At 42.2% G+C, this 16,629-nt stretch overlaps 1 protein-coding gene across 1 annotated transcript in view; it reads right to left on the bottom strand.

Moving 5' to 3' along the window:
* Window positions 1–11,056, bottom strand: part of vipr1b (vasoactive intestinal peptide receptor 1b) — a 44,500-nt gene extending 33,444 nt beyond the window's left edge. The window contains exon 1 of the mRNA XM_031282239.2: window positions 10,810–11,056. Coding sequence (XP_031138099.1) covers window positions 10,810–10,863 — 54 coding nt within the window. The 5' untranslated portion in view covers window positions 10,864–11,056. The remainder of the gene's footprint in view (window positions 1–10,809) is intronic.
* Between the last annotated feature and the right edge of the window lie 5,573 nt (window positions 11,057–16,629).

Here is a 16,629-nt window from a genome sequence, read left to right as displayed (position 1 = left end):
GATGCAGCCAAAAGGCAAATTGTATATTAACAATTCTACAACTCATGTTCTGCTAATGGTCCTTATAGATGTCTTTATATAAAGTTTCATGAGCCTCCACCACCCAGGTCCAGTCAAACATGAAATTATCCTCATCAATCATCCACAAATGCCCTATTCAGTCCAGGGTTGAGCTCCAGTACACTTGACACTGTTGTAAGCAGCAGTCAATATCACCACAGACATGACAAACACACCGAACCGGCATTAATGAAAAAGGACACCTCACAGCCCTGTTGAGCATATGCATAGTAGTGTGAAGTACGCTTTGTTCATCATTTACAACAAGGAGTAAGTACACTATTTACCATGCTTGCTGTGCTTTGTGATATCTGCAGGAATATTTAAGAGCACACAAACACATCAACACAAAATAGGATTTCTGCAAGGAACTGATGATGCAGCAATACTTCAGACACCCAATTCCAACAGGAGAATGTGTAGAATTCAAATTTAATTTGTTTTCGTTTGTGTTAAAAAAACAAACAAAAAAAACACAGAAGCATGAAAAAAAAACAATGTAGCATAGCAACTTTGATGTACTGACAAAGTACAAGGGTAAATGAACCAGTATACAACTGGACTGAGGGAAATACGGAGCAGGGGAGCAGGGGAAAGCCTGGCAACTGCAAGGCTGATGACGGAAAGGGGTTAATTGCAGGGCAGGAGGGAGTGGCTGGGACAGGTGGAAAAGTCAAGGTGCATTTGGCGAACAGGTGGGAAATGGTTTGGAGTTCGCAGATTGTGACACGTGCAGAGTTTGATACTAGAAGACTGTCCTTCACAAATTCATCTGCTGAAGTTTTTCTCTGCTTAACTTAAACTCGAGTTTAAGGTGTTTACGTCAGAGGAGACCAATCATGGTAAAATACACAACTTACACAAGTGTGAGGTTACAATTAAAAGCAACTAGTGCAGCCTCCAGACTTCACAGTGAAGAAGGAAAGATCTTATGTCCAGTAGTTAAACTTTTGAAATGAACAATATATGCATTGCATATTCGTTGATTATGGAATTTTTAAAGATGAAGATGTAGGCTAATTTTAAGAATTTCTAACTATGTAATTTTTGTAACTATTTAACTTTGTCTGTGTAAAACCACATCAGACAAGTTATTAGCAGAGTCTTGAATATGTTCACATTATCTACATCCACAAAGGCTGCCAACAGAGGCTCTCCGCCATCCAGGAACTCAGGGCACTCTCAGTCACCTTCTGCTCCTCCTGTACAGGAGCATCACAGAACCCATCCTCCTTTACTGTTTCACATGCTACTTCACCGTACTTACTGTCACTCCAAACCTCCAGGCTCTCATTGACTCTGCCATCACACGCAAAGCACTCACCATAGCACACGACCCCAGGCACCCCTGAACTCACACTGCAGATACAGGTCTCTGATCTGTAAAAAAGCATGCTACAGTAAAAGCTTTGTGCCCTCTGCCATCACTTCCCTTAACAAACAGTAGCAATAATCCAATCAATGGACTCATGTTCTTGTGACTATATTGTGTTCCTTGTGGCTATGTTTTTGTGATTGATGTTCCTTAATTGTTGGTATGTGTGTCCCCGACTGTGGAAACAAATTTCCTCTACTGGCTGACAATAAATTAGCAATGTCCCTAAAACATGTCTGGAGGTGACCTTTAAGTCCTACACAGATTTGGCTTAAGGTAAAGGTGACTGACTTTCTAACACACTGCTGTAACTACATTTATTAACCAAGGGCAACAGTGACCTGTAGGTAAACATCATGGAAAATATGAAAAAAAGCAAAACACTATGTACCTCCATGTTATCACTTCTCCACACAACATTTCTGAGCCTCCGTCATTGCCTCTCTCTCTCCTCTCTCCTCTCCTCAATAGATGAGGTCGTCCTGACACTATCACAATCCACAGAACTTTGCTCACAGGAGTCTTTGCCTGCAGCAGATTACAGCAGAAAATCCAACATATCCTGAAGTAAATAGCAGCAGCACTGGCCGGGAGGCAGGAGATTTATCTACCAACATTATTTGTGCAGAGCAACACGGACGGAGGAGGAAATCTCATGTTGGTCAGACCCTTTGGTAACCTTATTTTTGATACGCATGAAATTGATTGTCGGCCAATGTAACAACCGAGCACTCAATAGAGGATTTCAGTCCAAAAGCCCCTCATAGGGGAAGGTAATACTTAGTGATCACAGAGAAAATATAATATTCTACAACCTGTACAACCTGGTCTGTGTTTTATCTGTGTACAGTGTCAGCACTGCAATCCTTATATCAAAAAGTTACATTATTTAAGTAGCCTATGATTAATTAGAATTAAAAAGAACTTTTGTCACTTCTGTATAATACATTCAATTAGAGCAATACACTATTTAGAATATTTTAAAATATGTCAATTGCAAACTCTTTAGACACATGTACAGAACGATATAATTATATGATCATATCATCCAAGCTGGTTTATCAAACAGATAGCTCGGGTGACTGCTCCAGGTGCGACATGAGCCCCAGGTTTTTGGTAATATAATTCCATCCATCTTCTTCCGCTTATCCGGTAACGGGTCGCGGGGGTAGCAGCTCCAGCAGGGGACCCCAAACTTCCCTTTCCCGAGCCACATTAACCAGCTCCGACTGGGGGATCCCGAGGCGTTCCCAGGCCAGGTTGGAGATATAATCCCTCCACCTAGTCCTGGGTCTTCCCCGAGGCCTCCTCCCAGCTGGACGTGCCTGGAAAACCTCCCTAGGGAGGCGCCCAGGGGGCATCCTTACCAGATGCCCGAACCACCTCAACTGGCTCCTTTCGACGCGAAGGAGCAGCGGCTCTACTCCGAGCTCCTCACGGATGACTGAGCTTCTCACCCTATCTCTAAGGGAGACGCCAGCCACCCTCCTGAGGAAACCCATTTCGGCCGCTTGTACCCTGGATCTCGTTCTTTCGGTCATGACCCAGCCTTCATGACCATAGGTGAGGGTAGGAACGAAAACTGACCGGTAGATTGAGAGCTTTGCCTTCTGGCTCAGCTCTCTTTTCGTCACAACGGTGCGATAAATTGAGTGTAATACCGCACCCGCTGCGCCGATTCTCCGACCAATCTCCCGCTCCATTGTTCCCTCACTCGCGAACAAGACTCCAAGGTACTTGAACTCCTTCACTTGGGGTAAAGACTCATTCCCTACCTGGAGAAGGCACTCCATCGGTTTCCTGCTGAGAACCATGGCCTCAGATTTAGAGGTGCTGATCCTCATCCCAGCCGCTTCACACTCGGCTGCGAACCGATCCAGTGAGTGCTGAAGGTCACAGGCCGACGATGCCATCAGGACCACATCATCTGCAAAAAGCAGCGATGAGATCCCCAGCTCACCAAACTGCAACCCCTCTCCACCCCGACTACGCCTCGATATCCTGTCCATAAATACTACAAACAGGATTGGTGACAAAGCGCAGCCCTGGCGGAGGCCAACTCTCACCTGAAACGAGTTCGACTTACTGCCGAGAACCCGGACACAGCTCTCGCTTTGGTCGTACAGAGATTGGATGGCCCTGAGAAGGGACCCCCTCACCCCATACTCCCGCAGCACCTCCCACAGTGTCTCCCGGGGGACCCGGTCATACGCCTTCTCCAGATCCACAAAGCACATGTAGACCGGTTGGGCATACTCCCAGGCTCCCTCCAGGATCCTTGCGAGAGTAAAGATCTGGTCCGTTGCTCCACAACCAGGACGGAATCCGCATTGCTCCTCCTCAACCTGAGGTTCGACCATCGACCGAACCCTCCTTTCCAGCACCCCGGAGCAGACCCCACCGGGGAGGCCGAGAAGTGTGATACCCCTGTAATTGGCACACACCCTCTGGTCCCCCCTTTTGAAAAGGGGAACCACCACCCCGGTCTGCCACTCCTTAGGCACCGTCCCCGACTTCCACGCAATGTTGAAGAGGCGTGTCAACCAAGACAACCCCTCCACACCCAGAGCTCCAAGCATTCCTGGACGGATCTCATCAATCCCTGGGGCTTTGCCAATGTGGAGTTGTTTAACTACCTCAGCAACTTCCACCAGGGAAATTGACGACAATCCCCCATCATCCTCCAGCTCTGCCTCTACCATAGAGGGCGTATTAGTCGGATTTAGGAGTTCCTCAAAGTGCTCCTTCCACCGTCCCATCCTTACTGTACACAGCTTGGATGGTTCCCCGCTTCCCCCTCCTGAGGTGGCGAACGGTTTTCCAGAAGCACCTTGGTGCCGACCGAAAGTCCTTCTCCATGTCTTCTCCGAACTTCTCCCACACCCGCTGCTTTGCCTCTTTCACGGCAGAGGCTGCAGCCCTTCGGGCCCTTTGGGCCCTTCGGTACCTGGCAACTGCCTCCGGAGTCCTCTGGGATAACATATCCCAGAAAGACTCCTTCTTCAGTCGGACGGCTTCCCTGACCACCGGTGTCCACCACAGTGTTCGTGGGTTGCCGCCCCTTGAGGCACCTAAGACCCTAAGACCACAGCTCCCCGCCGCAGCTTCAGCAATGGAAACTTTGAACATTGTCCACTCGGGTTCAATGCCCCCAGCCTCCACAGGGATGCACGAAAAGCTCCGCCGGAGGTGTGAGTTGAAAGTCTGTCGGACAGGGGCCTCCTCCAGACGTTCCCAGTTCACCCGCACTACCCGTTTGGGTTTACCAGGTCTGTCCAGAGTCTTCCCTTCCCATACCTTCTAACCCAACTCACCACCAGATGGTGATCAGTTGACAGCTCTGCCCCTCTCTTCACCCGAGTGTCCAAAACATACGGCCTCAGATCAGATGAAACGATTATAAAATCGATCATTGACCTTTGGCCTAGGGTGCTCTGGTACCAAGTACACTTATGAGCATCCCTATGTTCGAACATGGTGTTCGTTATAGACAATCCATGACTAGCACAGAAGTCCAACAACAAACAACCACTCTGGTTTAGATCAGGGAGGCCGTTCCTCCCAATCACGCCTCTCCATGTGTCTCCATCATTGCCCACGTGCGCGTTGAAGTCCCCCAGCAGAACTATGGAGTCCCCTACTGGAGCCCCATACAGGACTCCATTCAAGGTCTCCAAGAAGGCCGAATACTCCGAGCTCTTGCTTGGTGCATACGCACAAACAACAGTCAGAGTTTCCCCCCCCACAACCCGCAGGCGTAGGGAGGCGACCCTCTCGTCCACCGGGGTAAACTCCAACGTAGCGGCGCTCAGCCGGGGGCTTGTGAGTATCCCCACACCCGCCCGGCGCCTCACACCCTGGGCAACTCCGGAGAAGAAAAGAGTCCAACCCCTATCCAGGAGTATGGTTCCAGAACCGAGACTGTGCGTAGAGGTAAGCCCCACCAGATCCAACTGGTAGCGCTCCACCTCCCGCACAAGTTCCGGTTCCTTCCCCCACAGAGAGGTGACGTTCCACGTCCCCAGAGCCAGCGTCTGCTGCCCGGGTCTGGTCCGTCGAGGCCCCTGACCTTCACTGCCACCCATGTGGCAGCGCACCCGACCCCAGCGGTTCCTCCCACAGGTGGTGGGCCCATGGGTTGGAGAGAGAGGTGCCACGTAGCTTTTTCGGGCTGTGCCCGGCCGGGCTCCGTGGCAAACCCGGCCACCAGGCGCTCGCTGACGGGCCCTCCATCTGGGCCTGGCTCCAGACGGGGGCCCCGGGCTTCCTCCGGGCAGGGTCACATCATCTCTACCTCGTTTTTTCATAGGGTTTTTGAACCATTCTTTGTCTGGCCCCTCACCTGAGACCACTTTGCCTTGGGAGACCCTACCAGGAGCACAAAGCTCCAGACAACACAGCCCTCAGGTTCATAGGGACACACAAACCTCTCCACCACGATAAGGTGATGGTTCCCGGAGAAGGTAATATAATTGATTAATAAAATTTGCAAGTTGTGTGTTTGTGAAGAATATAAATCACAGTATGAGTCTGCTGAAAGTTGATAAATTATCATATTGAATTATCGTCCAGGTCTCATGGGTAACGTGTTCATGTTGCCTCATAACTATAACCATTTCAGTCCAATTTAGAGATGCTCTACAGTAGTAAGATGTAAACAAGGTCCAAAGCAAACTCTGCCTTTCTCTAGGCTTAGTAGTAGTCAAATACTTAGTAGGCCTATAGTATTAAGCTAACGTTACTCATTATTTTCAACCAACAACTTTAATCTTTTAGTTCACTTGTCTCATTAACTTCGTTTCCAACTGCAGCATGCAGCTGTCTCCAGTCAAAAAGCTCTGATAAACCCACTAACGTCAACGCGCTAACGTTACCTGCCGAGCATCAAACAGCAGACAGTTCCAGTAACATTAGACAACCGGGTAACGTTAGCAACTAGCTGGTGAACATTATAACATTAGTAAAGCATTTAAAGGCTCAGGCACCGGTGTGGAGACCAAAAACAGAGTCGTGAATATTGCACTTATATTCGTCAGGTGGCCGGAAACACGACTCCAAATAAATGCTTATGTTTTCCCCGTTTGTTTTTCCATGTCTACTGGATTTGCTGGATTTGATGTTAGCAACATCAACTTTCAGCTTGTTCCGCTGCCCCATAGTGGCCAGAAACAACAACGCAACCTTTTTGGCGCGTCACAGTAGGAAAAGCACAGGTGTAAATAATATAATTGATGAACTGTATGACATTTTAAGTAAGAATAATGTATGCTTTGTTGTCTCTTATTAACTTTGTATTATTGAAGTGTATTTATCTAACAGGATATTTACCCCCATTTTAAGTTTTTTATTTAGTTAGCCTAGCTATATAGGCAGGCTATAGCCTATATAATTTTTTTATATTTACTTGAAGTCAGGGCCTTGTTTCTCTGTATCATTATGTTGAGTAGCCTACATGTCTGAAATGTTGTATATTTGAATGTTTTTACAAAAAAGGTTGAAAAGTAAATGATTAATTTGATATGAAAGTGGGGCGTTGTTTTTGTTTCTTCTGGCTTTTGGGAAAAGGAAATTAGTGTCAGGAAACCTAAAGTTTCCCAAAAACTATTAATGCAGCATAAACAGTGGAAAAACTCGAACAAAGTCCCTCATCAGAGGCCCGGGAAATAGACATGATACTGGAATGTGTGCATGGACTTGAACTGTAGGCTGCTGGGATCAAACTCTCTTCATTGCATGGAGATAGTTTATTAGGTATAAGCCTGTATATTGTGACTAGAGCCACAAAGAATGAAACCAATGATAACAAAATAATCAGAGTTCAGAGTATGTGATATGTGGGAGAATGTGGGTTATTCATGTACAAAGAGACAAGAGACGAGGAGGAGGGTCCTGTCCCGGTGATTTATGCATGAGCTCAAAATGTTGATGACAATATTAAGTGCCCACCAGTTAGAGATGCTGAAAACGTACCTATAATATCTACACTTTGGACAGCCATGAATATTGCTCTAGTGGGCAATGAATCAAAATGTCAATCCCAAACTATGCAGATGATAAGTAGACCTCTGCAAAGCCTTAGGGACACACACACACACACACACACACACACACACACACACACACACACACACACAATGTCTCCCTGAGCAAAACATCACATGAATAACTGCCAGCCAGTTTGTTAGCACAGAGCTCACCACAAGGGCTACCAAGCTTGTTGCTTCAAGTTTTTTGTGATTGTCGTCATTTCAAAAGGCCGGCAGTCTTGCTTTGTTTGAGTGCAAGATACAATCAAATAAAAAAAAAACGAGAAGATCTGGCAGGAAAATGAAAGGAGAAGCTTGTGTCTGTGTGTGGCCACACAATGCAGAGTATCCCCATCCTACACTTCACTGGAGAGCAACAGCGTGCGTGTACCTCTTCAGTCTCATGGAGTTTCACATAAGGTTTGTTAGCCAGTAAGCTAAGTGTGTGCATTGGACATGATTTAAAGATTAAACACTTTTCCAGCCAAACAAACAAAAAAGACAGGAAATACAAGTGTGTAATATTGAGTAAACTGAGTAAATTGCTATAATTGCTGATAACAACATGTTCCAAATGTCTTAAAGAAATAGTTCTGGGAAATACACTTATTAGTTTTTTGCCAAGAGTTAGATGATAACATTAATACCACTCCAAAGTTAGCTATGAAGTAGAGATTTACATGTTACTAACTTAAAACAGGTACGAAGAGAGTTATTACTACATATTTACAGTTTACACACCAAGAGGCTGCCACGTTAGCTTGCTGATAAAATGCGGTTTAATAAAGAATTCAAATAATATTTCACAAAAATAACACATTACCTCAAATTACAAAACTTCATGGCAATATTGTTTTGCTAATAACGTTAGCAAAATCAGATATCAGATGTTACTGCACGAATAACCTGTATTAATATTTCTCCATGTATGCATAAATAAATAAAACAAAGTTATACCTATATATTTACAAACAATTGATAATTAAGGTTAATCTATTTCATTCATTTGTGGTAGTTATGTTACACCTTGTGATGCTACATTAACTTTTAGTTTAATTGATTGCTTTTACAGTGCTACAAATGTTTTCTTGCAACTGATTGACATATTACTAAAATGTTTACTAGCTAAGATGGTTTCTCAGGTTTTCATGGTGCAACCTTAAACAGCACATTGCTATTTTGAAACTAGTACAGAGGTACATGCATGATAGATGTTGCTCTCCAGTGAAGTGTAGGATGGAAATAAACACATTACTCTGCATTGTGTTGCCACACACAGACACAAGCTTCTCCTTTCATTTTCCTGTCAGCTTTTCCCATTCTTTATTGAACTTTGGCGTGAGCCGGGCTGGCTTTTTGCTTGCAGTCTTCACTAAGCTACTGTAAGCTAATCATCCAGCTCTAGCTTTATCTACAGACAGTGGTAGCCTATTTATCTTCTCATCTAACTCTCGGTATAAAAAAAAGTGAATAAGCTTATTTCTAAAATTGTATATACCTTTATATGGTAATCAAGGTATCTATGATTATTGGTATAACACGTTTCTTTTGGTTTCTATCATGTGGTTTCATGTTTGGAAAGAGGCAGGTAGGAAAAGTAATTCTCGCCCACCCTCTCAACTCCTCCTCTTCTCCCATCTGCGTTGTGTTAAACAGATAATGGTGACATCCAGCCACTAACATGCACTTTTTAACCACTTATGGGATTTTCTGTGCTTCCTCACTATATATTGATGAAACGTGCCAGATTATGTTATTGTAAAGCAGCCACCAGGTCAGTGCAAAGCACATGAAAGTAGTACACCAGGAGCACACCGGCAAAATGCTTTCCACACTGCTGCCTATAAGAGCCACTGAAATATGTCAACAGATGATGTATCTGGTTGATCTGTTAAAGCCTCAGGGTGGGCCAGACATCTGAGAGTTGTCAGAAGTGAGGAGGAAGACATTTTCACACAATCACTTGGATGTTCACAGTCTGTTCTGCCCAGAAGAGCTTCATTGACAGGCATTAAAGGAAGCCATGCTCAGTGTCAAATGACTAAAATCCACCCAAAGACACAACCAGACAGTACCATAATGTGAAATTTTAAGCTTCTTAGAATCAGACTTTTCTTTTGATTTTCTCTCACATATTTCTGAAAGTGTAACAAAAATCATTGTCATTCTTGATCATTGTTATTACACTGATACCTGTCAGAGATAAGATGCAGTTTTTTAAGTAGATGAACAAGTTTAAATCCCTGTCAGGAGTTGTTTGCAGTGAGAGGAAAAGCAGCAAGGCACTTCTGACATTTCCTAATGGAGATAAAACATTTCTGAAAAATAAGACCTAACTGTAGATGACACTTGGTTTTAACAAGCCTAGTGAGAAGACCAAAATGATGATTTCACTTTTAACTCAATGTCCCTATACAAGTGTGCATCTGCGTGTGCACACAAAATTTCCTGCAGCAATACTGCACTGCAGGATGACATATCACCATGTGGCAATGCTCAAAGGCTTTCCCTCCAAAGATCTTAGCCCAGAAAGATAATATAGCATAAGAGCATACATATATAGGCCTATTATTATATTAAAAATGTGTGAATTTAGTTCAGTTAAATTACTGTACATAGGAGAGGAGAGGTAACAATGTTTATGAGATGTCAGTACTTATTTGTTATTTGTAGGCTACTCACCAGATACTAAGTTTGTGTGTATTACATTATATAACAGCATTCCCTTCAGTAAATGTACTTAAGCTATTTCCCATTGAAAAGGATTCTGATCAACCAATTATTAGATTGTCAATAAAATTGATAACTGTGTTAATCACTCATATAGCGAAATACAACTCTTTGATATAAAGGGATTGACTTCAGACTGCAGGTAAAAGTGGCTAAACTCAGACACAAAAAAAACAACTTAATCTGACAATTTCAATTCTGGGATGAAATATCTGATTTCTTAAAATCAGATGTCTCAGGAGATGTAGGCTACCCCATGATTTGAGAGCATCCCCGAACAAAATAGGTTAAAATGACTAGGCTAATATATCACTATAAAATGACTAAACACTTTTTACATTGTCAGTAACTGCAAAATAAATAGGTTTTATTTTGGAGCATGCAAAACGTATTGTCGGTCATAAACATCGATTCACAAAACAGCCGTAAAACAAGCTGAATCAGGATTTCTAAACTCATCTAAATTGAATAAGACTGTGAGAAACGTGTTGGTCCTTGATGCGCTCACAGTGTTTTAAGTGGCTTTAATGTCTATAGGCTAATTAACTAATTGTGACAGGCAGTTTTCCTTTTAAAATAAAGAAACAATATTGCTAAAGTAAAGGATAGCCTACTTACTTTTTGCATATATCCGTAGAACAGCAATAGAAGGAACAGCTGTGAAGCATCCATCCTGTCTTTAGTTTTTGAGGGTTTTTTTAATAAAGGCTCCTCGATATCTGCAAAACTCCTTTGTAAATATGTAAATGTGTGTGTGGATGAAGCGAGGCTGTGTGTAGGTGTGTGCCTATATATGTTCAGATGTGTGAGGTAAGCTGCTGCCGCTCCATCGGACTGCGCTTTTTCTCTGTGCGCTCCTCCAGCAGGAGAGCTGCATCTGTTTGACCGTACCTCCCCCCGCTCATTCACAAGTCCACACACACCGCGGGTCCACGTGTCACAGGAGGCACTTTTGTTAACAAGGCTGTCAGGCTGCTGGTGACCTATTAACGTGGTTAAAGGGGGCCTAATTAGGCCTAATTCTTGTGTAACCGTGACTCGTCGTTGGTGATGTCAGTAACCAGGTTGCCAACCAAATGTAGTGCAAACTTTAATCGACTTTTTTGAAAATGAAAATGTATGTGCTGTTTCCATATAAGGATTTCGTCGGGATAAGCAGTAGGTGGCGCTAATTCTCCAGGCAGGTGCTATTAGGCCTAAACCACTGCAGAAGAAGACAATGAATGACTAGATGATATAATTAAAACAGACAGTAAAATTAATGGACAAAGCAACACCGTAGACTTCCACAGAGACCAGTGAAGTCTATTAGAAGCACTTTTCCGGTGATGGCTGAGCGCTACTGCGCAGCCTCAAACTGAGCTTGATGAGATGTGACGTGAGCAACCTGTCTGAAAGTTGTAAGTCTTCTGGTAGCTGTGCCAAGAGAAATCTCAATCATTCAGAATCTTGCAGAGACGGAGAGCGTAGGTATATGCAAAGAATTTCTAATAAGGGAAGAAGTTCCACTCTCTCGATACTTCCGGCTTCTAAACTGGTTCTAGTTCCACTCTGTTTCCATATAGGGGGCGCTCACAGGCGAGTGCAGAATGAATGGAACTCTATGAAGCTATACCCCCCAAAATCCACTTTTCTCAGGATATAATTTTAATGTTACATTTGAAAGGGGAGGCTAAGAAAATACACACTGCTGGGTGTTAGATTTTTTTAAAGTGGCTTTTTTGTTCTAAAAAGCCTTTTAAAATGTCAATGACGTCATACACACCATACGGCCGAAGATACTGCTGAGTTACTTCCTTTGTTCTCTTGAGGCATCGACAATACAGCTAACAGCTAGGCTATCCCTGTCAGTACACGTGCTAGAAAGAGGTTTGCTAATGTTTTAAAGACCACGCCGAAATACTCACTCTGACATTCTGGGTCCGCTTCGGATGCCGTCAAGCAGGACTTCTGGTCGTAATCAGTCCTTCACTGACCAATCAGCATCCATTAGCAGAATGCTAGCGTGCAATGGGCAACAACGACTCAACCTGTAACAAATCGAAAGGACATAAGTACTCGTTCATTCAACTTTCGACCTATAATCCATGTTGAACTTGCAAAAACTACAATCAAATCTGAGATTTCTCAACAACAATCAGGCGAAAGAGACAACTTTAGCCATCTAGCTCCATAGAGTCCCATTCATTTTGCACACACCTGAGATCACCCCCAGTGGACATCTGGTGGAACTGCAACCAAATTCGGTACAATGGGGCTAAATAGGGAGTAAAATGGCTTTCTGTAGATGGACTTTGGTATATGTAAGTAGATAACATAGGCACAGGCTAATTATTGCTAACTAAAATGCTAGTTAACATTAGTAATTAAATTTAAACAGCTAATGTAAGTCAAAACTGCCTGCGAGCTTCTCCTGTATACATACAGTAATTTATCTACTATGCGACAGAAAGTCGGGTGGTTATGACACAATCGTTAGCCTATTTTTACAAAAACGTCTGCTACGGGCCATAACGTGAGATACAAGGTAATGAAGCCTTTTATACATTGTCGTGTTTCTTTAGAAATAAACAATGGACAAATAGAGTCTTTAAACGCTTCAGATGTAAAGTTATTCACTGTCAAAGTGATGCCAAAATGAATGGCAGTCAGTGGAATGCTAACGGCAGGTGATGGCTTGTTAGCATCAAAATGTCTCCATAGGAGGTGCGCTTTGCGGATCCTCGCTTACCCCCATAAATTAAAATAGCGTCAGTCTAATCTTCAATGGCTTTTAAAAAAAGTAGAGAACATAATTCGCTAAGTCTGTTTCCATTGAACTTTGCTGCATTTTACTTTGATTGAACTTTTCAACCTCAGCCAAGCATAAAAAGTTTTATTTTGAGTTTTTTCTTTTAAATTTTAACATTTCCACTCAGTTTTTTTATTGCTGAAAATGAAAATGTGCATAAAAACAGATGCAGTTAGGTCTAAAGTAGCCTATAGATCCTAACCTCAGTGTCCTCAGTGATCACAGTATTTTCTTCTGCCACAATAATAACACAGTTCCCACAAGGTTTATGAGCCTCAGTGCCACTGTGTTCCTAATTACAAAAATTAGTGCAATGGTGACATACTGCAAAAACCTAATAACTCCAGGCTGGAATGCATGCTCTCCTTGAAACATCTATCACTGGTCCTGTGAAAAGTCTTTGGATAAATGAAAAAATCATGGAAAACAAACTTTGTTTTCCAAAGAAGATTTTTCCAAAAGAATTCCTGAATTCTTTATTTCTACAGTTTGGAGAATGACAATCAGAGGCACAGAGCTAGAAGAACTTCTGGGTGTCCAGCAGCTCTTTGCCATAATGTGGGAATAAAGCTGCACGATTTGTGAAGCAAGGAGTAACAAATAGACAGGCATCCACTAAACAGCTGCTTGCTTTGTATGACAAAAAAATCCATTAGGCCTTCCTAAATTGCACTGGTGCATTCTCTTGCAGTTGCTAATGCATAAAGATGAGAAAAGTGTAATGAAGAATAAGATGTTATGCAAATCCAAATCAGTCATCAACATTTTGTCATTTTGAGAAGACAAATTTTGTGTCCATTTTGTGTGTGAATTGCAATTTATGTGACTTAGATGCAAAGAAAAGTTGAGATAGGTGCTGACAGAGGACAAGTTGGCTATATTGGGTCAAAGGGAGGAATTTAAAATGTTCTTAAGGCCCTTGTACCTCTCCAACCCTCTGTCCCCTGCACTGCATCCATCCTTGATTACTGGCTGCAGCCTCAGACGTCTCCTCCATCTCCTTCAGTCCCACGCTCATGCTGTCACTGCTGATCGACCTCCACTCACAGCTGACCGGACCTCACAGGCCGCATTCACCCTGCGAGGCATTTCTCTGCATGAGCCTGCCCATTAATATTGATGGAAAATATTCTTTGCACAAGCCAAACAAATCTTTTCATCTTCCTCAGATCACAGGTTACTTTTGTTGTTCACTTCATGGTCCAAGTCTAATCTGAATGATATGTTGCCTTTCATTTCTCTAAAATACTTTCTATTCCCATGTATCTGTGTGCACTCAATGCTATAGTGTAACAGGAATGTTGGGGTGAGAGCATGCTGTAGTGTATGTGACATGTAACAAGTAAAACATATATAACAATACAAGCTATATAATGTACTTTGTTTTGTTTTCTAATTCATTACATGAAAAATAAATCTAGTTTCTTTAGTTGCAATTGAGACATATGACCTTTGCATCCAGGAAGTTGATGTATTAAACTATAGCAGACTACCAATGAAAACTCAAGGGTCCTTGTCATAAAAGATTTCTGTATTAACAAGGTCATTTTATAATGAATTAAACTCGTGCTACGTGTCAGGATGTGCCCACACTGAAGAGGCAATGAACGATAAAGAATGAACTAACTAATATAATACTTTATTATTTACAATTAAGATAAACCATTCCTCTTGGTCTCAGAGAGGGGAGGAATGAGTAGGTTACACTTTATTTTAGACATTTCATCTTGCACTTTATCCATCTCTGAGTCTTTAACAGGCTCTGTCCAAGGTCTTTAAAAAACTCCAAATCCTTCACACTCATGTCACAACCTAGATTTAATTTACTGTAACAAGCAGCCAGCCTACATGAGTTATTTACTGACCATCAACAGCTCCCACTAGTAGGTATAGGCTGCTGAAGTGGCCTTCACCATTGTGAGCATTTATACTTGTGTCTGAGTCGCTCTGCAGTTACACTGAAAAAAAAACCTGCTAGTTGGCGCTGGGACTTCTATGTCATGTTACTTTTGCTGAAATTACTGCAACGCAGAAAAGAGAGAAGACATCGGAGGAGATGGTGTAGGTCCATTGAAACGACTGAGGCAGAACAAGGGGGATTTTCTGCGCTTGTTCGGCTACTGAGAAACATGGACAAAGAAATGCCATGCTATCAAGCGGACCAATCACAGTTGTTGTGGTCTGCGTTAGGCTCCGTCAGGCTACAGCGTAGGCTACGGCCTCCACAACTGAAAGAAGGCAAAACTACAGGTGGCTTGCTGGTAGCTACATTAACACAGCATTGAAATACAACTTTTGAGTTGCTGGAAGGTGCATTTTATCACTTTTGGAAGAGGCCACATCCTATCTACACTGAAAATAAACTCTAGCAAACAATTACATAAGATTTTTGTCAAACAAATGTATTTATTATGTCAAAAAAGTATTAAGTATAAAGTATTAGCATGATGATTATTATATTAATAATTATTATGATTTAAGTCTTTGTGTGAACTTAAATCACTTTTTAATGCTTAAAGAAGCCCAAGTGTTGTAACATGGTTTTATAGTTAACCATTGTGTGGTGCCATATCTGAAGCACACAAATCTACAAAGGTTAAATATAGAACAACTTTTTTATAGTGTACTGTCGAAAGAAAGAAAGTGGGGCAAGTGGGATTTATGTACGTCCTTTGCATGATAATCCTGATTCCATCGCTTTCAAATTTGATAATTATCAGTGAACGTCTTATCAAATATTAAATGCACTTCTCTTTATTCTCATTTCATCTTTGCCTGCTAGTTACTATCCAAGCAAGTCAGCCATGTTAATGTGTGAAGGGGTTTTTGTAGGCATGATATTAACTAAATGTAATATAAAACATTAATAAATATGTTTGGGGTTTTGCTCCTCAAGCGGATCCACATTATGTTTCAACAATAAAGCAGGACAATGTTACAGAATGAAACTGTGTTTGCAGTATGTCTGTCATCATTATAACCCCTGTTATTATGTCCTCACAATGCTTTTCCAGGAATCCTCCCACCACTGTGGCTGTTCATCATTTCAGGCAGCATCTCTTTTCTGCCTCCATTAATAAAAAAAGCCTTAACCCAAGGTGAAGGTGAGAGCATTAGTGTAGTGTGTGTACTGTGTATTATGTTGTGTGTGTGTGTGTGTGTGTGTGTGTGTGTGTGTGTGTGTGTGTGTATGTATGTGAGTACCATTGTCAGCTTGTGATTCAAACACATGCAGACAGGACGTTCGCCAACTGAGCCAGGTCGGAGTGAATAGAGCAAGAGGAAATTGTAAGTGAGTTTCCACACCTGCGTTTTTGGCCAACACACACAGATTTTACATTAGAAACACATGCACATATATTACATATTTTCTTTCGTGTGTGTGTGTGTGTGTGTGTGTGTGTGTGTGTGTGTGTGTGTGTGTGTATATATATATATATATATATATATATATATATATATATATATATATATATACTGTGTATACATAACTGTATATTGTCCTTGTAAATATAATTTGGTTATTTCTTCCTTTAGTGCTACTTTCATATATTTTGTTCTATTTTATTGTTTTATTTCATTCTAATATAATAATAACATTTCACTGCGACAACAGCGTTTCATTTTGCAATCCTGTATAATAACAA

The sequence above is a fragment of the Sander lucioperca genome, chromosome 1 (assembly GCF_008315115.2).
Source record: "Sander lucioperca isolate FBNREF2018 chromosome 1, SLUC_FBN_1.2, whole genome shotgun sequence".
Taxonomy (NCBI): domain Eukaryota; kingdom Metazoa; phylum Chordata; class Actinopteri; order Perciformes; family Percidae; genus Sander; species Sander lucioperca.
The sequence above is the reverse complement of the archived record's forward strand: the minus strand, read 5'-3'. Positions and strand labels throughout refer to the sequence as shown.